We start from the raw sequence: 24,328 nt of genomic DNA, 5'->3' as shown, positions 1-24,328 counted from the left end.
TTTATGTTGAACACTAATATTATGTATCCAAAAAATGTTTACTTCATATGTATATCTAAATTTCTAATGAATATACTATATTTATATATTCACACTAATTAATATATGCATATACTAACACTCCTGAAATACTCTTTTAAGAACCTGAACCTGAACCTGAAAAGGTGATTGAAAAGCCAAAATTCAAACCAAAGCCTCCAGCTCCTGCACCTGCTCCACCTAAGGAAGATGTGAAGGAGAAGCCATTCCAACTTAAAGGTATAAAATGCTGCTTCCAAAATTTTCTTAACCTGCTACCCAGTCGTCTGAAATGGTGCTTGCAAGAACTTTTAAAAGTGTGCGCTTTCAGACATGATCAAGCTGTGGGAATTGCATAGAGACCCGCATTTTAAGCTGCTCCAGCCGCCTTGCCAGGCCGTGCTTGCTGCCCCAAATGTCAGAAAGCACGTTTTTGTTGGCTTCATCCTCGACATCTGCCCAACTAACTTTTTTATGCAGAATGTGGAGCAAGAGTTTTCTGATTGAAAAGCCTGATTGCTTTGCATATCTTTGGGATCTTATGCATGTGAAAAATATAAGAGAAGTTTGCAAGATATTTTAAATATTGCAATAACAAATTTATACAAAAGCCAAAACTGTTCTTAAGGAATTTTATGTGCTTTCAAGTATGCGATAAGTAATATATTTATGGCATCCAATAGCTGATATGTGCTCATCTACCAAGAAAGGAAAGCATATAAATGATCTGTCATTGCTCCTCCACTTTTCTTTCTCAACTTAATAAAAGCCCAAGCAATTGTGTTCTGTGATTGTCCTCAGAATAGCCACAGTGATTATGGATGCATTTTGTAATCCAGCATCTCTTCCCATTGTTAAACTTCCTTTTATTCTTTTTGCCTTTAAACTTCTCTTTGAATTGATACAATATTACCTAATTTTAATAACATCTTTGAAAGGTGAAATAAACTGGCAAAAGCATGTTATTCTTTTTATTTTAATAAAATGTCTTATTTTTGGTGTCATTAGATTTCCCAATCTAAAGTTATCTAGATACCATCTTAGATGGACACTTTCTCCATATACACATAGAAAGCCAGAACGTTCCAGAAAAAGAAGTTACTTCTAGTGATGGTTGCCTTTCCACAAGCCTCCTGGCCAGTAGGGGAAACTTCCAATATATTAACCAGATATAGAAAAAGTGGACACTTCTTAAAAGGCTACCCATGTGTCAATTGATACTGCATGAGAACACACTTAAGTACATTTCTCTTAATGTAAAATTTATGCTCAAAGGATAATTTCTTTTTCCTGCACAAACCAAAATAATCTTCCTTCTCAACTAGACTTTAATTTAAGTGGAGTAAAACTGAAATCTCTTTTCATGGTTTGAATGCTTTTTGTATCCTCTGTGGTGGCTGTTCTTGGCTGTTGTTAATGCTTTTTGGTTATAACCAAAGCTTGGTTTTGATTCTTGAAGCAGGTATTTAATAATTTGCTTCAGTCTAATCTAAATATACAAATAATAAAAGCAAGATCATACTCTTTAAAGCTGTTTCGAAGAAGATAGTTCCTGAAAAACCCGAGGTTCCAGAAAAAGTGGAGCTTAAACCTCTGAAAGGTATTTCAGTCTTGAAAATTCATTCATATGCTGTATCCCTTCATCTGAATCTTTGTTCTTCCTTCCTTCTAGAACATTCTCTTTTCAAATTATTTTTTAATAATCACAGTAGTCTCATTTATTTCTTGTGTTTTTGTACCTTTTATGGTCCTGGCTCATGAGTGTTGTTTCCATTGTCTCTCATTAATTTCATACATTATATGGATAGATATTGTTTATCTTTGTCTCATCTACATGTCTTCTTGCAATTCCCTATAAAATTTTGCTGGTTAGCTGAAATTAATATCAAATACATCTTAGGTTAAAGTACTGAGAGCTAGTAATGGAAAGCTTTGGAATTTCACCAGAACAACAGTATTTTAGCCAGTGTTATAAGTACTAAGTATAAATGATGTCCTCCTTCTATCTATTAAGATGATTCATGGGGATTTTCTCATCCTTCCTGTCAATTTCTTCTCAGTGACTCCAAGACATTTTTTCAGGTGTACACATCTCATATTTTAGAGAATTTCATTACTGCTGCATGTCATTTTCCAAACTTTCTCTTTGAACAATTTTTCCCTATCTAAACTTAGACCCTAAATAAAAATAAATGAATTATTAAAGTATAGAAAATGTCTATTTAAAATAAAGCTATTAAATTTTCTAGTAGGTATAGTAGGGAAGAATTTTCTAGTTAAGTAACCAATACATCCAGACCCAGAAACTGAACCTTCTCTTGATTCACTCTGAAATTTTGGAAAATCACCAATATGAATATGCATTTCCTGACTTATAAAATTAAGATTACAAAATAATGTTACTATGGGTACTACCTAGTAAAGGATTATTACAAAGCCACTCACTACTCATAAACATTAAAATGACATGAAATAAATATTGACTCTAAAAATAATAGCTAAGTAGTGTGTTCTGCAAATGAGTCTCAAATGTAAGATCTTAAAAATAAAGTAAAACAAAAAAACAAATGCACTGACATATATTTACTATGTCCATTATATAAGTATAGGATATTATGCCATCCCAACTTATGTTAATTAAATGCATGGGAGTTTCGTCAAGTTCAATCAATGAAAATAGTTATTCATTAAGAATATTGGTAACTCTAAAATAGTATTGAAGGCCAGAACAATTTATAATGGATAAAAATTAATATTTGCGGAATTCTACTTAAAATGCTTGAGAGAGAAGGGGAAGAGTCTAGTTAAGGAACTAGTATGAATGACCCATGGACATGGTCATGGACAACAGAATGGGGATTGAATGTAGGAAGGGGGTGGGTGAGATAGGGGGAAGCAATGGGGGAAAAATGGGACATCTGTAACAAAACAATAATAAAATAAAAAAATAAAATAAAATAAAATTCAAATAAAATTCAACAAATGTTTGGAAGAAAAAATATTTAAAATAAAATAGTTACATATTTGCCTTTTGTATGTTTAAAATTTGAAGTAAGATTTAGGCAAGTTTATCTTCATCACATTAAAAAAATTATCTAATGAACTGCAAATGTCTTGGTTAAAGCATCAAAAGGGAAATTTTATAGAAATATCTAAGAAATTCAGATTACATATGAGTTAACATATATATAATATTACATGGTACAAATAATGTTTTAAATTAAATTTTAGTCAACATCAATAAAAAGGGAAAATGGTTCAATGGTCATGAAGTGTTTCTTTTTTTTTTTTTTTTTTTCCTCCATTCAAATCCATGAGGGCTATAGTAGTACTAGCAGGCTGCTATGTATAACACCATACACCATCCCTGGTATTCACTAAAGATGCAAGAGGGAATTAATTTAGAATCCCTTGGGTCCCTTTTAAGTTTAAATTCAAGAACATTTTCTTATTCATTAAAAGTTATCTCCAATACCAGCTTTCAAATTCTGTAGATCCATAATTTTTAAGTTAGTGTTCAAAAAGGAAACCTTAAGAAAAGATGCTTCTGTTAAGAAAATGAAATAATGGCCTTTTTCCAACATCAAGGTCACAAACCTTGACTTCCTTCTGTCATCATTGGAAAAGGTTAAAAAATGACCCTAACATGTACCAGTGTCATTTTTAATGTAATCAGTGGTCAGGGAGACACCATTGTAGATTTGGGCAATCTACAATTGCAGATTGAGGCAAAGATGCTGTCAAAAACCCTGTAGTTGATGAAAGATTTATAAAGTTAATATAGGACAACATATTCTGTATACTCATTTAAGATTAATATATTTGCCCATAGTTAATGGAATCAAACTTTATCACAAGGTTATATGTTTCAGAGGAAATGACTTGAAGTATATTTGCTTTTAAGTTCTATGATATTTACATGTGACAAAAATTATTGCTTGTGCACTGTATGTAGTTATTATATAGCTTTGAAAGAGGCATTTTACTGTTGAAATTTAGTTTTTGTATGAATTCACTTCAAAATTTGAAATCATATTCTTTTAAGCGCCTGAAGGTGAAAAGAAAGTTCGCAAATTACTTCCTGAATCTAAACCTCAACCAAAGGAAGAAGTTGTTCTCAAAAGCGGTACAGTATTTTTCAACTATTATATTAGCTTAAGTATACAAAAAATACACTTGAAAGCTTACAAAACATTTCTATCCCTTGGTTGTTGTTTTTTTTTAATTAGATTCCCTATTTATCAAAATTTATTTATAATAGCATTAAAATTTAAGGTTATAATTTTCATACCGTTTTTTAAAAGACAGAATTTTGTGAGTGTTCACAGTATTTTGAAGTTTACTTAACAGACATAACTAAATTGATATTATTCTAAACTAATAGCAATGACCATAGCTGTCATTTTCATGATTGAATCATGTAGTAAAATATACTAAACCTACTAAATACTCTAAATTACACCCAGTGATTTAAGCCTAAATTCAGTATTCAGTTTTAAAGTATGACACAGGATCACCACAACTAACAAAAAACATTTTTAAAAAACTAAACATTTCTTTCTTGTATTTTAACTTTGTATTACTTTATACTAATAAGATATTGAGAAATTAGAAGCAAGATATTCAAATGAAGAGTCAAGTTTTTAACTTTTTCTTCACACAGAATTACTGATCTCTAGGCTACATTTCTTTAGCTATCTCCACTCCAGTAAAGTTAATACTTATTTAAATACTCCTCTTCTCATTAAGTTACAACATAAATTATGGTTAGAATGTGTTGTTGCTCAAATTATTTATTTTGTATTTGGGTCATTACTGCCACAGACTTGTCTCTGAATAGACTATTGATGTAGGTATCAGGTAACTCAGAGTGCTCTTCTAAATTTACATTAGCAACCTTTAATTTAAAAAACAAATTTTTAGTGTAATTGCTAATTTCCCAGTGCACTAGGTCAGGTCACATGCTTGTCATTTTTCTTGCTTTGTACATTATTTGCATGTGTCAAGTTTATTCAACATCCTCATTTGCTTCTCTTGATTAACATAGAAACATTTTTGTCTTTCAAGTTCTAAGAAAGAGACCTGAAGAAGAAGAACCTAAAGTAGAACCTAAAAAAGCAGAAAAATTTAAAAAACCAACAGGTAGGAATCTCAGTAACAACTTGTGAAATGATCTTTTAACAAAATGGATATTTAATGAAAGGTTTATCAAGTAAAAATAAGTGGAGTTCACTATAAACATAACCTCATATTTCATTTATGTTTTGCAATGTCTGCTTTCTGTTGAAATATTTTTATAGTAATTTTCAGATCCATTAATGTATTTTCCTGCACTTCATTATTATTTGCCACTTAAGTTTTTTTCAGTATAAATGAATATAAAATAATCAGGTTGGCTACAGAATAACTTCACAGAAGGGTGTCAGCAAACATTTCATAAAATTTAGGGACTTTTAAGTGGGTTTATTTGCCTGTTGTCAAAGGGTTACTTATTGGTATTTATTATGAGAGTGATTTGGAAAGGGGGATAATGGGGTTGGGAGAGAAGTGGGTGGAATGAGGAAAAGACAAATCAGGGCAGAGTCAAGAAGAGACATAGAAATTAAGTGACAGAATATAGGTTTTTCAAAAAACCATCAACTGAGCTTTTGAAAAAACAGATTGATTTAATTATTTCATATCAGTTGATTTCTAAATATTTAAATAACACTAGAAAATAATCTTATTATCTTAAAATGCCAGAACCACCTCCAAAAGCTGTTGAAGAGGTTGAAGCACCTCCAGCTACTGATACAAAAGTGGAAAAGAAAATTCCTGAACCAGCAAAAGGTACAAACTAACTGGCACCTTCTTAGTTTCTAAAAATGAAATATGCATCACTTAAAATATCATTACACTGGCATTAAGATTGGAACACGCAACCTTAATCTGGTCAGCTTAATTATCTTTACCAAATGGCTAATCATCACCCATTTGTTAAATAAATTACTAAGTTTTAAATACCAGGAAAAAAATATATTTATGGGCAGTGAGATGAATTACATTAGAACCAATACAATTGCCTTGCTATATTCTCCAAATATTTTGTTTAAAATGTGAATAAACTTAGATCAAACACTTGATTTGGTGACTGTATTATAAATTCTAATGTCTTCCAAGATATGTCTGCCTAATTTTGATTTGACATTGTAAAAAACTGCAAAAATAGTGTGATAACCTGCTTATTATGTGGATTTAGTGCCTGAAATAAAGCCAGCAATACCTCTCCCTGGACCTGAACCAAAACCAAAGCCTGAACCAGGTGAGCAGGCTTACCTGGAATATGTCAACAGCATATTCCTTCATGCTTTACGCAAATCATGTATAGTTTATAAGAAAAGTCAGTATGCAGCAAATGCTTTCTAATGTCTCATTACTATATTTTATTTAATATATAATACATTATATATAATAAATTATTGTATTATATATAATGTTCTATTTAGAATATGTTTTTCTCTGAGGAACTAGTTATTTGAAGATTTTAAAAGTCCCAGCAGAAGAGGCAAAAAGGCCATCAAAATAGGTTTTAGGAAGTGACAAATGTATACATTGATGCAATGGACGTCTCTCTACAGAAGTGAAAACAATCAAACCACCTCCCGTGGAGCCTGCTCCAACTCCTATCACTGCCCCAGTGACAGTACCTGTAGTTGGAAAGAAAGCAGGTATTTATTCTGTTGTTTTCTTATTGATTGTCTGTTTTGATGGCTTAAGAAAAGTATTCACACTTCAATTAAGTTTAAGCCCTAATTAGGTTGAAACTATGCATCATTTCAACTATGGGTGTTTATAAGTTTTTGAGGATATTTTCTTTATCTGATATCCTTTCCCCACCTAATCTGTTACGTGATGGGTACATAATGTGTTTGGATTGTCATGTACATTCTGGTGATGCACCATTTCCTTATATGCTTGTGTGATTAAGTAGTGAATATGTTCAAGGCTGATGAAAACTAAGGAGACAGACACACTCGAAGGACATACACACAGAAATCCTGTGGAGCTTCAGATTTCCCATGTGCCCTGTAGGAATCATTTCCCATTTTTTAAAAAGACTGCATATTGGGATAACGAAAAACTTCTGGAAATGGATAATGTTGATGGTCACATAATATTGTGAATATACTTAATGCAATGGAATAGCACACTTAAAAATGGTTAAAATGATAAATTTTATGGTAGATATATTTTACCACATTAAAAAAGGCTGCATAGTTCAGCCTTTAAATCTATATAAGAATTTACATCAGTAATAATTTTCTTAAATGTACTAAGTGGTGTAATTATCTCAGGTACAAATTTAAGGTGCTTTTAGTTCATTATGTAGGTGATAATCTCAAAACCAGAAATGATGTGATGTATTTTGATCATTGATAAATACAAATCCTAATTAATTTGATCTTTGGCTAGTTACTTACTCTACTTAAGTTTTGCTTTCCTACTTTGTAAAATCAGACTAATAATTATATCTGCCGTGTTGGATTACTGAAAACACTAAATAAATAGGTGAAACACTTAGCATATTGCCTGATAGATAGTAAGCCCTATAGAACTAGTTGGGTTTTTATTGTATTTAATGACATGAGACAATATGTTATGTTCTTTGGCTATAGCGCAATTTTAATATTTATGTTAATATAGTTTGTCACTAATATTTATGATTGGGCATTGTTCTTTTATATTTTTATAATTTCAATGTGATACCTTTTATTAGTTCAGAAAAAGATGCGAACTGCTATTGAGCCAATTAATTATGTGTAAAAATACAACTTTTTTTGCATTCCCAGAGACTGAAGCTAGAAAACTTATATTGCCCCTGCATTAATAATTGAATTAAATTCTAAATGTAGGAACTTCCTTGCTCCTGCCTTATTTTATTGTATAATTAAGAGAAATCTTCAAAGGAATCCATATATATATATCACAAAGACCCTTCTTTTTCCATAGACCTGCCTGGATTTGTCTTCCCAAGTTAAAAAAAAAAAAAGGTTTGGGGGACTTTCTGGGCCATTTCCCTATTTTCTATGTTGATTCCTTGTTGACAAAAACATATCCTTGGTTCAGATAACCAACACATAAATAAACGTATAAAATACTTTGCATAGCTAGGTAAAAGTAACATGCTTCCTTACAAGGCAAGAGTAGGCCTTCCGGAAATGGGAGAAGAATGAAGGCACTTGCTGAAAATAACTTTTTAATCCTAAATATGTTGGCAATTTAGCTTGGTCATGTTATTTTCAGAATATGCCTTTTTGGAAATGTCCAAAATATCTATTAGAAATGTCTGTTCTTCATAGAAGTCATGTGAATATAACCAATTTCTCTTTATGCATTAATATTTATAATTAAGAGCATGATTCACCTTGCATGGTTTACTAAGTATGAAATAAGTTTGAAAATTATTTGAATGCTGAGTTCTATTTTTTAATTCAGAAGCCAAAGCACCTAAAGAGGAGGCTGCTAAGCCGAAAGGTCCCATCAAAGGTAAGATTCATTTCCCTGTACCTGAATTGTAACCTTTCACTCTAGGAAACTAGATGTTCAAGGGTAACTTCACATTTGAGGGGAAAATTTTTTCAGAATTTATCACAATTTTTGCTGTTCTTAATTGATTCTGCTAAATTAGCATGTCTTCTGATATCTCAAGCAATACATCTCTAATATTATTCAAGTGGGTACTATCGGTATAACCAACTATATTTTAGCATAATGAACCTTGTATGTTCTTAGCTTCATTCTTCATGTACATATTTCTACATGACAGATAAAATAATTAGACATTAATCTGGACATTTTATATTTGTATTTAAAACTTGAGAAAGTGAAGAGCATTTATTATTAATGTATTCCTTATGCTAGCTCATATTCCTATCTGGAGGAAAGCAGTATAAATTTAATTGACCTTTTAATTACCTAGTCTTTAATTTTATGTTCTTTTCTTCCAGTTGCTCTATCACTGATTTTATCCAGCAGGCAGCCAAGTGTGCACTTTCTGACCCTTATGGAAGTGCCAAATCAACTTTTAATTTTATTTTGAATTAGGTGTAGCCAAAAAGACTCCTTCACCAATAGAAGCTGAAAGGAAAAAGTTGAGACCAGGAAGCGGAGGGGAGAAACCTCCTGATGAAGCCCCATTCACCTACCAGCTAAAGGCTGTGCCACTGAAGTTTGTAAAAGAAATCAAAGACATCGTCTTAACCGAAGCAGAGTCAGTTGGCTCTTCTGCCATCTTTGAATGTTTAGTCTCCCCCTCCACTGCAATTACAACCTGGATGAAAGATGGTGGCAGTATCCGGGAGAGCCCAAAGCACAGGTTCATCGCAGATGGTAAAGACAGAAAGCTGCATATCATTGATGTTCAGCTTTCTGATGCTGGTGAATACACCTGTGTTTTACGTTTGGGAAATAAAGAAAAGACCTCCACAGCTAAACTGATTGTAGAAGGTAATTTCCAGTCTTCTGAATACAATCCATATTCAACTTTAATACAGTAAACCGCAGTAACAACTTTTATTGTGATTTTACACAGAACTTATTTCTAAGTTTTATTTCATTGAAAATATAATATATATATATTATATATATTCTATTATATTTAAAAGTCTGTGCTGAAATTCTTCACAGAACTTCCTGTGCGTTTTGTAAAGACACTTGAAGAGGAAGTCACAGTGATCAAAGGACAGCCATTATACTTGAGCTGTGAGTTAAACAAAGAACGTGATGTGGTCTGGAGGAAGGATGGGAAGATTGTTGTGGCGAAACCAGGCAAAATTGTGCCGGGCGTCATTGGCTTGATGCGGGCCCTAACCATCAACGATACAGATGACTTTGATGCTGGAACATACACAGTTACTGTGGAGAATGCCAACAACCTGGAATGTTCATCCTGTGTCAAAGTAATAGGTTAGTACTCTGCTGGGAAATTTTGTTCTGCTCATTATACTAAGAAAATAAAAGAGCAAATTTTATTTTCCAGTATCAGAATATCTGCTGTTTTATACCTTATCAGAGATGGGGGATAAGAATCTCATAGCAGATTAATTATGCCTAGTTTTGAGATTTTTTTTTTCTATTTCTGCAATTTACTAAGGAAGTTACTTATATTACTTATTCAGATCATTATTTTTCTGACCTCATTTTCCCACAGAAATCATTAGAGACTGGCTGGTGAAACCCATACGAGATCAGCATGTGAAACCCAAGGGGACAGCTGTTTTCACTTGTCATATAGCAAGGGATACTCCAAATATTAAATGGTTCAAAGGATATGATGAAATCCCCTGGGAACCAAATGACAAGACTGAGATAGTGAAAGAGGGAAATTATGTACACCTCAAAATTAAGAATGCTGTGCCAGAAGATATTGATGAATATGCAGTGGAAATTGAAGGGAAAAGATACCCTGCAAAGCTGACACTTGGAGGTATAAAAATCCTACTTTTATGCCAAAAGATAAGTTTTATGTGTGTATAAGGCAAAATAACGTACACGCCGCCCCCCCCAAAAAAATAAAACATGAAAACAAAGCATTGTTAGACTATATAACGCATTATGGTATTTTATCCCTGACCCATACAGAACGTGAGGTTGAATTGCTTAAACCAATAGAGGATGTTACCATTTATGAGAAAGAAAGTGCAAACTTTGATGCGGAAATCTCAGAGGAAGACATTCCTGGACAATGGAAACTGAAAGGAGAACTCCTGAGACCTTCACCTGTGAGTAATTTCCCATTTTAAGTTGTTAGTATATAAAATAACTACTTTCTATAACCAGGTTTAACATTCAGATTTGGTTCAGTAATGATAGTTACTTCAAGCTTCTTAAGTCTCAAAGAGGGGAAGAAATCTGATACACTCTTTGTAGACTGTTCATAATTTTAAAAATTATGAATTTTTACTTTTATTAATAGTAATTTTTAAAACTTTATAGAAATCTGCATCTGAAACAATTCTTGTGTATGGAATTTATCTCATTTAAATGCTAACTAAAACTATTGTTTTTCAGACTTGTGAAATCAAAGCAGAAGGTGGGAAACGCTTCTTAACTTTGCACAAAGTGAAGCTGGACCAAGCTGGAGAAGTCCTTTACCAGGCACTTAACGCAGTGACAACTGCCATTCTGACGGTGAAAGGTACGGGCTTTTAGAATCCAAGGAGTGGGCTTAACTTCATTTCATGTCCCTCAGCATTCTGAAAAACCGCATTCTTACTGTTTGGTTTTCAGAAATCGAACTTGACTTTGCTGTGCCCCTGAAGGATGTTACTGTTCCAGAAAAGCGACAGGCTCGATTTGAATGTGTCCTCACTCGAGAGGCAAATGTCATATGGTCTAAAGGACCTGATATCATCAAGTCATCTGACAAGTTTGACATCATTGTTGATGGAAAGAAACACATTCTTGTTATCAATGATTCTCAATTTGATGACGAGGGGGTCTACACTGCGGAGGTAGAGGGCAAGAAGACCTCAGCACAATTATTTGTTACAGGTAAGAGTTGGTGAGACCTGACTATAACATCCCATAATTAGACACAGAGATACATGACTTTAAAGATCGCACACCAAGTTCTAATAACTATAAATGACTTTATTTTCACATTGCTACTGAACAAAAGTTCGGTATTTTTTAAACAAAAGTTAGCTCCATTTAAAAGCGCCATGTGAAATCCCTATTACCTGGGCAGATTAAAGTGGAATATCTCTGAAGGTAAATTGTTTTTCTGAGCATATTATCCATGCTTGCATTGCAGGTATAAGATTGAAATTCCTATCACCTCTTGAAGATCAGACAGTGAAAGAAGGTGAAACAGCAACTTTTGTTTGTGAACTTACTCATGAAAAAATGCATGTAGTCTGGTTCAAAAATGATGTCAAACTCCACACAAGCAGAACTGTGCTCATCTCATCTGAGGGCAAGACTCACAAATTGGAGATAAGAGAAGTGACATTGGATGATATATCCCAGATACGAGCTCAAGTTAAGGACCTGAAGTCCACAGCAAATCTAAAGGTCTTAGGTAAATGTGACTAACCATAACTAAACAGCCAGTTCTTAGATGTTGGGAGTGGGTAGTGGTTAACTACTGGGCAATCTGTTAACTCTTCAATAAACTTTCATTTCCACATTCTTCTGCTTATCTGCCGAATGGCTTTTACAGAGGCCGATCCCTACTTCACTGTGAAATTACATGACAAAACTGGAGTTGAAAAGGATGAGATTATTCTGAAGTGTGAAGTGAGCAAAGATGTGCCAGTGAAATGGTTCAAAGATGGTGAAGAGATTGTGCCTTCACCCAAATACTCCATCAAGTCAGACGGCTTGCGCCGCATTTTAAAAATCAAAAAGGCAGAACTAAACGATAAAGGCGAATACATGTGTGACTGTGGCACAGACAAGACAAAAGCAAATTTTAATGTCGAGGGTGAGTTGCTTAAAAGTTTTAAATCTACTTTATCTGAATCCTCAGTTTATTTGTTCGGTCAATCTAACAAAGCGTGGTATAATTTCAGCTCGACTGATAAAAGTGGACAAACCTCTGTATGGGGTAGAATTGTTTGTCGGTGAAACAGCTCGCTTTGAAATTGAACTTTCTGAGCCAGATGTCCATGGCGAGTGGATGTTAAAAGGAGAGCCTTTGTCTGTATCCCCTGTAAGTCAAGACAACCTGATCACACACAGGAGGGGGCTTTCTTGGTTGTTTAGGGTGAAAAAAGATAAGACTTCTGGTATGAAACCTCTTGTGACTTGTAGTATTAACCAGCTACGAAATGATGTTTTTCTATTTCTTTCCTTCTAACCCTCACCCTAAACAGGACTGTGAAATCATTGAAGATGGGAAGAAGCATACTCTGGTCCTTTATAACTGCCAGCTGGATATGACAGGAGAGGTGTCCTTCCAGGCTGCCAATGCTAAATCTGCAGCCAATCTGAAAGTGAAAGGTACGCTCTGCCTGTCAGCCACCCTTTCGCATGTTGTTTGCAGAACTTCCTATGAGATCTGGAATTGGCCAGGGGCCATGATGGAATCATCTTCTGGCTTCATCCACACCATCCTTCTCTTTCAGAACTGCCTCTGATCTTCATCACACCTCTCAGTGATGTTAAAGTCTATGAGAAAGATGAGGCGAAGTTTGAGTGTGAAGTATCCAGGGAGCCCAAAACCTTCCGTTGGCTGAAAGGAACCCAGGAAATCACAGGTGATGACAGATTTGAGCTTATAAAGGATGGCACGAAGCATTCCATGGTGATCAAATCAGCTGGCTTTGAAGATGAAGCAAAATACATATTTGAAGCCGAAGACAAGCACACCAGTGGCAAACTGATCATTGAAGGTAAATATTTTTATCAGTTAGACCACCTTCAATTTGTTTTTGCTTTTATTTGTATATTTCCTCTTTTAAGGGCTGGAATTAACAAGCTTGTATTTTTTTTCTTGATAGGCATCCGGCTCAAATTCCTCACTCCTCTCAAGGATGTAACAGCCAAAGAGAGAGAAAGTGCCGTGTTTACTGTGGAACTGTCCCACGATAACATCCCGGTTAAGTGGTTCAAGAATGACCAGCGCCTGCATACCACCAAGGTGGTTTCAATGCACGATGAGGGGAAAACTCACTCGATCACATTCAAAGACCTCTCTCTTGATGATACCTCTCAAATTAAAGTAGAAGCTATGGGAATAAGTTCAGAAGCTAAACTCACTGTACTTGGTAGGTGCTCTTTTCAATTTAATTTGATTACACTAAACTCAGCAGAAATATGTGGAGTGCCTATTATTTAAAAGTCTTCTGAGTGTTATATTGCATGAAATGAGCCCCTGTCCTTGAGAAACTATCATGTATGTTATCAGAATTATTTCTAAAATATTTTTCCTAAAAATATAAGGATTTAAAGAAAGAAAGACTCATGCCTACAAAATAGCCAGTTAAAATCAGAATTAAAACTCTCAGTTAATTATTGAGTCCTGCCATGTTTAAAAGAGGAATATGTAACTTCCTATCTCCTTGCTGTATCAAATTTATTTTGTAAAAATATTTTTGCAAGTTTCTAATAAGAGAAAACACAGAGCTTACATTAATAAATCTCATTTTTAGTCCCCTAATATCAAGCAGATATGAAGTCTAACATATATAGAAATTACTAAAGGCAAACTATTAATTGAAATTAAGGAAACCTAAAAATGTGAATCTGAAAGCATAAACTAGACATAATAGATTTGCTAAGAAATCAGAACTTTAGCAATATAATAAAGGAACACATAATTATATGTGAAAGTAAATTTCACAGTGTCATTAAACTACTGTTAAAATACTTCAATATAAAATACAGATAAATTAGATTCTGATAAAGCTCACATATTTGTTCCCTTTCTAACATTTAGAGAACTTTTGAAATACTAAATGAGTGACCATTTGGTACAATTTTAACATATGCACAGAACTCTGTGAGCTGCCTCTTGAACTCTTCCAGAGATTGTCATTTCCCTTGGTGCTTAATGAAATGTCTTCTCTTATATTTTACTTGCAGAGGGAGATCCATACTTTACAGGAAAGCTTCAAGATTATACTGCCATAGAAAAAGATGAAGTGATTCTACAGTGTGAAATTAGCAAAGCGGATGCCCCAGTGAAATGGTTTAAGGATGGACAGGAAATAAAGCCATCTAAAAATGCTCTTATTAAGGCAGATGGCAAGAAGCGCATGCTAATCCTAAAGAAAGCCTTGAAATCAGATATTGGGCAGTACACCTGTGACTGTGGGACAGATAAGACATCAGGAAAGCTTGACATTGAGGGTAAGGAAATTTCCATGAGTTTCACTCTTGAAACTGTTGAGGTTATTTCTGCCAGAGGCTCATGACACGTGCTGACCTTCACTTGTCTAGATCGTGAAATAAAACTGCTGAGACCCCTGTACAGTGTGGAGGTGATAGAGACTGAGACGGCCCGCTTTGAAACTGAAATCTCTGAAGATGATATCCATGCCAACTGGAAGCTCAAGGGAGAGGCACTACTCCAAACACCTGTAAGGCTATTTCTGAACTTGTCAACATCTAGAGAAGCTGTGTGAAACAGAAAAGGACAGGCAAAAAGTCAGAGTGCATACAGGGCATTTAAAACATGATATCGTGCTCTCTGTCAGACCTTAAGCCACAGAGAGATATTAGGGTCTATGAATGGGCTCAGGCAGGCACACTTGCATTAGTTTTGTTCCAGCAGAGTAGGTATAAGGTTGCAGATATTCTGTGATGCGACAGTTGGTTCAGAATTACATAGCTAAAAGAAACATTGCTTTCCTGCTGTATCCGTAAAGTTATTTCACAAAAAGTTCAAAGTTATAAAAAGCCTCTTCACCCATTATTAATAGCATTCCATTAATTAAGATATTATATCCTCAGAAAAAATATCCCAGGGAAAATTATTTCCTCTGAAACCTTTTTTCTCTTGGTACAGGATTGTGAGATCAAGGAAGAAGGCAAAATGCACTTCCTTATTTTGCACAATTGTCGCCTGGACCAGACTGGTGGGGTGGATTTCCAAGCGGCTAATGTTAAATCTAGCGCACACCTGAGAGTAAAACGTAAGTAGTATGTGTTTCTGCTGAAAATTCAGTGTACACTATTGCCAAAAATGAGAGTGAAATTAATTGGAATTATTTAACTAATTGGAAAAAATTGTTAAAGTACAGAAACAGGCTTTCTTGTACTTATTTCTTTGACATCCTAATACAGATGCCATTGAACTTGCGATTTGGACAAAAGAAAATGAAGCAAGTTCGATTTTCCTATTTTGCAATCCTTTCATTCAAAGCAGATATACCTACAATAAAAATCTAATTCAGAAATTTAACCCTTAAAGACCACATAGTTCAAGTGCCTGTACCCTATAGCACTATAAAGAAAAACATCGCTGTGCGGGCATTTCAGACTCAAGAAGGAGGAGAGGACAGCATTTGGCTAACATTTTTGGAAGGTGCAAAGTGTTTGATGGACATGGACAGGCTATGTGATTGAGGGGCCCTTGTCCTCTCCCAATCAGAGTCTTAGTTATTTTGGAAGTCACATACCTTATGAAGCCAGAGGAACTTGATGCCTGGCAGAAAGACAGATGCAGCACAGATTTCTCGCTGACCTTGTACAGCAGAACGAAAGGGCCTCTACAAATAACCACTCTCAGGCCACCAGCTCTCCTCTTCTCAGCACCACAGGGCCACGTTCACATGGGAGCTAAAATAGTGGCCGGTCCTGGGGCTCTTTCCTTCTTGAAGAAGGCAACCACAAAGATGAATTAACTGAGTCTGTATGTATTCTCTGGGAGTTACAAAATGAGTAATCCAAAGCTGTCTCCTTCTGCTCGCAAAGCACGGGTCATTGGTCTTCTGCGGCCTCTGAAGGATGTCACAGTGACAGCAGGGGAAACAGCCACCTTCGACTGCGAGCTCTCTTATGAGGACATCCCAGTGGAATGGTATCTCAAAGGGAAGAAACTAGAGCCCAGCGATAAGGTAAAAAGGAGCTTTTATTTTTTCAATCAGGTTTTCCATTTTCACTTGTATGTTCCTTGTTCTTGGCTCTTCCCTATGTCCCTGCCTCTCCCTTCCCCTTTCTTTTTCCTGTTCTAGCCTGATTTCTGCTGAAATTGTAAAGCAGATTCTTCACATTTTTGTTGGTTTTTAAGCTGATGATGTTTTCATTGAAATGGAAATTTAAAAACTAAAGTACAATCAATGTTAATGTTTTTGAAGAAGAGGCAAACACTCATTAGTTATCAATGAGAGCAAGAGGGGGGGATCAAAAAGACTTTCTGCTTGGATGCGCTGTAACAATGGTGCACATTAAGTTTTATGACAAATTCTCCTCCAGCTATCTACTGCTCTGCGTGTAAGGGGATTAAGAGAGGAGGACTGAAATTCCATTTCAGGCAGTTGATCAAGTAGCTGAGATAACTTCTGAGCAGATTTGCTCTTCAAGCATTTCTCCAAAGCTATTTTTAACACCCAAGTGCTTGGAGCTATGCAAATTCTGGAATGCAAGCAGACTATTTAAAGTGCAGTTAATGGTACTGAAAAGAAAGAAGGGCTCTTGGTTGTCCACATCTATGAACAAATATACTCTAAGAAATTTTAGGGTATAACCAGCTCCCAGTGTTAGCTTCTATATGCCTGAGATTTTACCCCCAAAAACAAAGTATCTAAATTATCTTGATAATTCACCATTAATTTTGAATTCTTGAAATAAAATACATGGAAAGCATCCATGAAAATAAAGCACAGGACAGTTCATTGTTCTATGCCAATTTTTTCAATATTTTAGGAATAATATTGGATGTGCCATCCAGGCTTCGGTACAAATCAAACTTTTAAGACTTAAAAGAATATAATTAACAAGGAATTCAGTTTAACAAAGAGCACAATCATCAAAAAATATGTCAAGAGACAACTCTCATTTCTGCTAATTTGTTTATTAATATGTGAATGTATGAGTGCATGGATGGCAAGTCCTTGGTTTTTATAAAAAACATCATTTTATAAATAAGTTTCATCATTTTAACCATTGAAATGATGTCTTAAATATATTCCATGGTCATATTTTTTTATATACTATAATGTTTTTGGTTTTTTTTTTTAAGTAAGAATAGTAGCATATGTGCGCACGCACACGTGGTATCATTGTACTTTTAAGGCTCTGTTATATAACTGTTTCATTCTTCAGGTTCAATTCTAAAGCCCATGACCTGAGTTCAGGTGTTTGCTGGGTTAAATCTTAGATTTAGACCTGAGGCGAGTTTTTTTACAGTGTCTCTGACACATTTTCTCCTCTGTAGGATGGGAACAGGTATGTTTCTAGTGAGTTATTATTTTGATAACAAGTTAATGATCTAAAGCGTTTAGAGTAATGCTTAGCATATAGGACATATTCAAAGCTTTTAGTCATTGCTGTTATCCTCATCACAATTCAAGACTGAATTTTTTCAAAGAAAAAAAAGAAGAGCTACAAAGTTGATTAATTATTAGAAGCAAATGCCTTTGAACAACTGTTCTAAAGTGAACGAAAAGCTCATATTCTACCAAAGTGATTAAAGGGTAATTCAGTAACAGTCGTCTGAGAAATAAAGTCTGCTGACTCCACAGACAATAATCACTGATCGGTCTCCTTTTTTACCAAGGATAGAAATAGCAACTATATGTTCAAATTTCAGCATGAGAATTAAGTAATGTAAGATGAAATCTTCCGTTCAGTGAGATCTTCTAAATATTGAACTGGGTGATGGAGGCATCTCTGCTTTTGAGTTTGCTTTCTTAAAATATTTGTCCTATTAAATGTGGTTTAATTGCTTTCACATCTAAAGACAGAGATTTGGTTGACTTTCCAAGATCTTTTCTACATCTGTAAAGTCCTGATTTGAAAATAACACTCCTCAAGGACAAATGATATTATTCTTTTGCTACTAAATATTTTTGATCAAGAGCTTTTCATTAAAGGACCAGTCTCATTAGTTTTAGTGTAAAAACTATACTATTTTAATTTAAAATGTAGACTCATAAAAATCTTATTCACATTCTTCTACTCAAAAAATATATCTCTTATTGTCAGTAAACATTTTTCCTGGGTTAGAAAGAATCATCTTACTATAATTCTGTAGGGCCTCTTTGTGTCTCTCTTAGCACGGTAATTTTAATCCTTTACTTAGCCACCCAAAATACTTCAGCCTTTTATGAATTTGCTCTAATATAACTTAAATGTCATTTTTTTAAAAAAGGAATATAAGCTGTTAAGTAACCAAGTCATTTTATTACATTTTCCAGGTTTTGTTTGTCTTTCAGAACAAATTTGCTACTATCAGTTCACTTCAGGTCTTTCATCTGCACTCTGAGAAATGGTTAGCCTCCAAAAACTACACTAAACAAACAAAAACAAGTTTTTGGAATAAGAAAAATGAAAGAAAAAAGTTTAGAAATGAGTTGTGGGTTTTTTCTTTTCTTTCTTGGTCACAGTCATAATGTTTATTGTATTATAGCAATTTGTTTCCATTACAAATTAACAATATTTTAAAAGGATAACATCTAACATTAATCTTACATAATCTACCAACAAATCTTCAGCATTCATTTTAATGGTTTATTTTTATAAGGTACCAGTTAGTTTTACCTTTTTAAAAAACATAATCAAGATACATTGTATAAGAACAATTAACTGAGAACCACTGTGTTCTGTACCAAGTTCTTGGTAAGAGAATTTTCTAGAGTAGCTGCAGAAGAATTTGGATAAAATAGTATGTGAATAAATAAGATATATCTGTGGGTAGATTGAAACCTGAGATACTTTCTCTAGCTTCCGAGATCAGACAAGATCAGGCGCCTTCAGGCTGCTATGGCCCTAGACTGAGAAACTTTTTAAAAGTAGTCCAAAATTTATTTTCATAATTTATATTGAAATATCATTACAAAAACATTTTTTCCACTCAAGCACCATGTCCTTGAATAAGTAGCTGTGTTCCTAGTACACAGCTTATTACCTCCTCCTATCTGTTTATTTTCCCTTATTATATTTTAGGCTTATCTCAATTATTAAGGTAGTTATATTAATAACCATGCCAAGCTCTTAAGAAAAAAACCTTTATATGAAACTTTATTCATGACTCTTTCCTTTACACCAGCATAATAAATAGTTCCATTAGCAAAAACTTTTTATTTATTCTTAACTCTAAGTGATCTTTTAAACAGTGCAGAACTAACTTCAGTGACACAATACAGCATCTTATGGAATTTTAGATGACAGAACTAGAAGAACTCCGATTGTCCTATCATTACTGTTAGGATGGCCCTGTCCTGTAGGCTTATTTTCAATTGTGCAAGCTACAGGTATGGAACCTACTGTGCATCCATATCAAGGTGGTGTATTCTTTTTGACAATTTATTTTCCTACAAGCTACCCCTTCAAATTGTCCAAGATTACATTTACAAATAGAACTTATTCAAATAGTAACATTAATGGCAATCTTTGTCTTGATATTCTTAATGTTGTCATAGTGGTCTCCTGATTTAACTATTTCTAGAGTTATTTTATCTATTTGTTCACTGCTATGTGAACAATTGTAGCCCTGTCTGATACTGAATTTTCCTAACCCTGAGATGCAAATACATGGAAGAGAAGAACAGTCAACATCTTAATTTGTATTTTTGAACAAAATTAGGAAATGATACATGTTATTTTAATTACGGGTTTAATTGGTTTGCAAAATAATTTTAATTGCTAAAATAAATGGGAAAAAAAGTTCTAACTTGTTGCATGCCAGACACCTTGCATTTAGAACGTGAGGTTCACTTTTTGCTTACCATAAGCAATCAGTTCTTTTTCCTTCTTTTCATGATTTAGCTTTTCTATGTTCTTCCTTTATACATATAAACCCAGTGGCAGAATGGAGGCAAATATAATACACATATGATACACATACACACAAAAGTATAAACAGAAATTTGCCTAGACATTTCAACATAAAAAACTACCTAGAATAATTAAGGGTACTTACAAAAGCCTAAAACTTCCTTAAAGATTCCAAAATATTAAAATCATTTTCAAGTGCATATGTGCTAAATATATGATTATGAAACAACTTGGAAAGCACTATTTCAAACTGTTTGCCTAAATGAATTAAATACACACACACACACACACACACACACACACATATATATATATATATATATATATATATATATATATATATACAGTATTCCCTCGTTTATCGTGGGTATTACGTTATAGATGCACACCCCCCCCCCCGCGATAGGTGAAAATCCGTGAAGTAGGAACCTTACGTTTATTTTAGTATTTATATATTTTTTAAGGCTTTATAAACCCATCCCACACACTTATAAACCCTTCCCAGTCCCTTATTAACCTTTCCCACTCCCTTATTAACCTTTTCCACACTTTTATAAACACTACTTTTGTTCTTAAACATATTCTACACTCTTAAATCTATGTAACTTTAACAACATATGTATACAGTACCACAAAATCCCATGATATAGTGAAAAATCCGCGATAAATAATTAAATATAATATTTTTAAAAATCCTGCAATACAGTGAGGCCGCGATAAGTGAAGCGCGATATAGAGAAGGACTACTATATCTGTATATATATATGTATTGCTGTTTCAAATATTATTAAACTGCACTTTTTTTCAAAAAACTAGGTGGTCACACGTTCAGAAGGAAGAGTTCATACACTTACCCTGAGGGATGTAAAGTTAGAAGATGCTGGAGAAGTCCAACTAACAGCAAAAGATTTCAAAACTCAAGCCAACCTTTTTGTGAAAGGTAATTACAAGTCTTATTTTTCTAAAACATGTATAATGCAAAGACTTATAAATAATGCCAACTCTCAATTACCTTTAATCTTTATATGTTGAGTAGCATGGATCATTAAAATTTACTAAATATTCAAAAGTCTATTTTTACTTTTTGGCCTAACACAATAATTCACAGACTATTTTTTTAAGTCAAAATTGACTAACATAGTTTTACTTCCTCCTCCTGTCCCCATTCTTTTTATCTCATTCAATAAATAGCCAGAGGAAGAATTATTATCAAACTAGATAGCTATCACTTTATTAACCAAGAATTGGCTATTGTTTCCTTGATGTTTCATATTTTAAAAAATGCTTTTCCTCTGTATGTACAAATAATGATGAAACATCATTATTAGAGGACTGCATTTGTGTGGAATCAAATCTTACAAATGAAACTTAAAAATTGAAAAAGCCCTGGAGATACAAGAGGAAAATTGAGGCGGTCCTGAACTCTTTCCGAAGGAAAGGAGAAATGCTTTGGCTAATTAGTATGATTCTTTCAGAACCCCCAGTTGAATTCACTAAGCCTCTTGAAGACCAGACGGTCGAAGAGGATGCCACTGCAGTACTGGAGTGTGAAGTATCCAGAGAAAATGCTAAGGTGAAATGGTTCAAAAATGGCACAGAAATTCTCAAAAGCAAGAAGTATGAAATTGTTGCTGATGGCAGGGTCAGAAAACTTATTATACATGGCTGTACCCCAGAGGATATTAAAACATACACTTGTGATGCAAAGGATTTTAAGACTTCCTGTAACCTGAATGTCGTGCGTAAGTATTCTTCTTACACAGGACTTTTCATTTGCAACTCTTTGATAACAACAACAAACACACACCCAAAAAAAATACCCCACAACTTTTTGCATGTCCTTCTTGGTTTAACTGCATTTCTTGGCAACTTATAATATTGATACAGACATTACCTGATCTTTGTGTTTAAAAAACAAGTCCTTCTGATACTTCTGGTCTGAAAAGGGCAGTTTGATCACCTTTCACTATGCTTCTCACTGAGCAGTGAGCAGATGTGCCCTTGGTCTACGTGGGGTAAGCCTTCACAGTAATATCCTCATGCAGATGAGGACAAGATGAAAGAAAAAGACAACAAGGGAGCTATGATTTTTTAAAAATGAAAATGAAAGCAATTTCTACTTGGAAGGAAAATGAATCCTCGGGTGTGGGGAACAACTAGAAAATGAGCATGAAATTTCACTTTGAATAAGAGCATGAAATTTCACTTTGAATAAGAGCATGCTGTAACATGGTAAAGCCCATTCACAAAATGCTTTCTCTGAGAATAAGAATGGCTAAGAAGATGGAGAGAAGCCTGGAATCTTTGAGTGCTGTGAATGAAGAGAGCGCCAATGGTTTTTAGCATTACTGCTTCCTCTGGTGAAAAATATAACATCTTTTTACAAAACACCACATGCTGGCTAACTTTTTTTTCGCTTATCCATTTGTCCAGTGATAACATTTTTCAGTGCCTATTTTTGTGCAATACTTGCTGTTGGATTTAGTTGCTTCCCTTCTGTCAACAGCTACACAATAGTGGCTTTGATTGTGCTTCCATGCATCTTGTACTGTTTTATTCTTTCCACTTCATGGTTGCTCTACTTGAGCCTGTGACAGGGTAGCTTCTTGGGTCTCCTTCTTTTTGTCATCTACTTTGTCTCCACTCCAAGAGCTCAGCTACAATGAGCTTACACTATCTTTAAGCCTATTAGCCAGTATTTATGTCCCAAGATCTCATTGATCAAGAAAGGATTCACAAGGAGCCCTCAAAGAAAGAAGGGTCAGCTCTCCAATCCTGTAAATCTGCTAACTTATTTCTGGGGATAAATGAAACAAGAGATATTAAAAGAAAAAAATCACCTCCTCATACAAAATACACTGCTTTGTCACACTAATAGATTTTATGGCTGACATATATGTGACATCTTTGAAGTGATTTTTTTAAAAAGCTGAATGTATGTGATTTCAGTTGTAAGTTCATGTCTTTCTGCCATAGATAAGACTTGTCATAGTGCTTCAAGCTGCATTATTATTACATTCTGCTAATTTCTCAAAGGTCGTGCTTGCTGCCTTAAGTAAGATAATATTTCTTGCTACTGCTTTTCCCTTTGACAATATCAACTTTCAACTCTGGGGAATATCAGTGGGGATTTTTCTTCCAGCTTATTCAGGAGAACTGAGCTTGTGGTAGAGAGATGATGGGTGGATGGATAGACAGGCAGACAGATAAATAGACAGACAGACATAATTTGTTGGGCCTATAATATGCCACATTATTTTATGAAAACTACAGAGATATGTAAAATGCAAAGTATCCTACCTGAATGGCAGCTCCAAGTGATTTCAAAATCCATTGTAGCTTATTAAGATGGAAAGACCTGCAAAAAAAACTCACTTGTTCTTAATATATACCACAGTAATGCCGGAGTAAATTTCTAGAAAACATTTTGAATTCTGATTACCTTCTCTTACAGCTCCTCATGTGGAATTCTTAAGACCGCTCACTGATCTTCAAGTTAAAGAAAAAGAAATGGCTCGGTTTGAGTGTGAAATTTCCCGAGAAAATGAGAAGGTCTGTGATTGTGCAGCTGCTATCTTGTATGATCAGATAACTGTATGTTTACTTTTGGTTCAGAAGGGGAAAAAAAGTTAATCTCACCTACCTATCTCTGATAATCATTCTACTTTTAGCTTGAAGATTATTACTTTAGCATGAAATACATACTTGATTTAAATAGTCATCTTTTTAAAATTATTTATTATTATTTACTTGAAAAACACTGGACTCACAATCAGAAGTTTAGACATTATTAATTTGAACCGTATGAAATTGCCATTTTCTTAGTTTAAAAACAATCAAATATCAGCGATTTTATATGTCTCAACTGAGTTCTCCCGTTTGTCTT

At 34.2% G+C, this 24,328-nt stretch overlaps 1 protein-coding gene across 3 annotated transcripts in view; it reads left to right on the top strand.

Moving 5' to 3' along the window:
- TTN (titin) overlaps positions 1 to 24,328 on the top strand; it is a 269,733-nt gene that overhangs the window by 148,577 nt on the left and 96,828 nt on the right. For 2 of the 3 annotated variants that reach the window (XM_090281165.1, XM_090281190.1), the window contains 27 exons: positions 142 to 258; positions 1,550 to 1,618; positions 4,064 to 4,144; positions 5,086 to 5,160; positions 5,761 to 5,847; positions 6,257 to 6,319; positions 6,636 to 6,725; positions 8,494 to 8,544; positions 9,103 to 9,504; positions 9,685 to 9,963; positions 10,208 to 10,483; positions 10,639 to 10,778; positions 11,068 to 11,194; positions 11,287 to 11,550; positions 11,813 to 12,079; positions 12,221 to 12,484; positions 12,573 to 12,712; positions 12,876 to 13,002; positions 13,128 to 13,394; positions 13,503 to 13,769; positions 14,587 to 14,853; positions 14,944 to 15,083; positions 15,512 to 15,638; positions 16,420 to 16,562; positions 21,259 to 21,382; positions 21,918 to 22,184; positions 23,897 to 23,994. In XM_090281165.1, the coding sequence (XP_090137291.1) occupies positions 142 to 258; positions 1,550 to 1,618; positions 4,064 to 4,144; positions 5,086 to 5,160; positions 5,761 to 5,847; positions 6,257 to 6,319; positions 6,636 to 6,725; positions 8,494 to 8,544; positions 9,103 to 9,504; positions 9,685 to 9,963; positions 10,208 to 10,483; positions 10,639 to 10,778; positions 11,068 to 11,194; positions 11,287 to 11,550; positions 11,813 to 12,079; positions 12,221 to 12,484; positions 12,573 to 12,712; positions 12,876 to 13,002; positions 13,128 to 13,394; positions 13,503 to 13,769; positions 14,587 to 14,853; positions 14,944 to 15,083; positions 15,512 to 15,638; positions 16,420 to 16,562; positions 21,259 to 21,382; positions 21,918 to 22,184; positions 23,897 to 23,994 (4,619 nt within the window). The remainder of the gene's footprint in view (positions 1 to 141; positions 259 to 1,549; positions 1,619 to 4,063; positions 4,145 to 5,085; positions 5,161 to 5,760; positions 5,848 to 6,256; positions 6,320 to 6,635; positions 6,726 to 8,493; positions 8,545 to 9,102; positions 9,505 to 9,684; positions 9,964 to 10,207; positions 10,484 to 10,638; positions 10,779 to 11,067; positions 11,195 to 11,286; positions 11,551 to 11,812; positions 12,080 to 12,220; positions 12,485 to 12,572; positions 12,713 to 12,875; positions 13,003 to 13,127; positions 13,395 to 13,502; positions 13,770 to 14,586; positions 14,854 to 14,943; positions 15,084 to 15,511; positions 15,639 to 16,419; positions 16,563 to 21,258; positions 21,383 to 21,917; positions 22,185 to 23,896; positions 23,995 to 24,328) is intronic. The other variant, XM_090281173.1, reaches the window with a different exon arrangement.

This window comes from Furipterus horrens, unplaced genomic scaffold (genome assembly GCF_987537825.1).
Source record: "Furipterus horrens unplaced genomic scaffold, mFurHor1.1.pri manual_scaffold_1, whole genome shotgun sequence".
NCBI lineage: Eukaryota > Metazoa > Chordata > Mammalia > Chiroptera > Furipteridae > Furipterus > Furipterus horrens.
The sequence above is the reverse complement of the archived record's forward strand: the minus strand, read 5'-3'. Positions and strand labels throughout refer to the sequence as shown.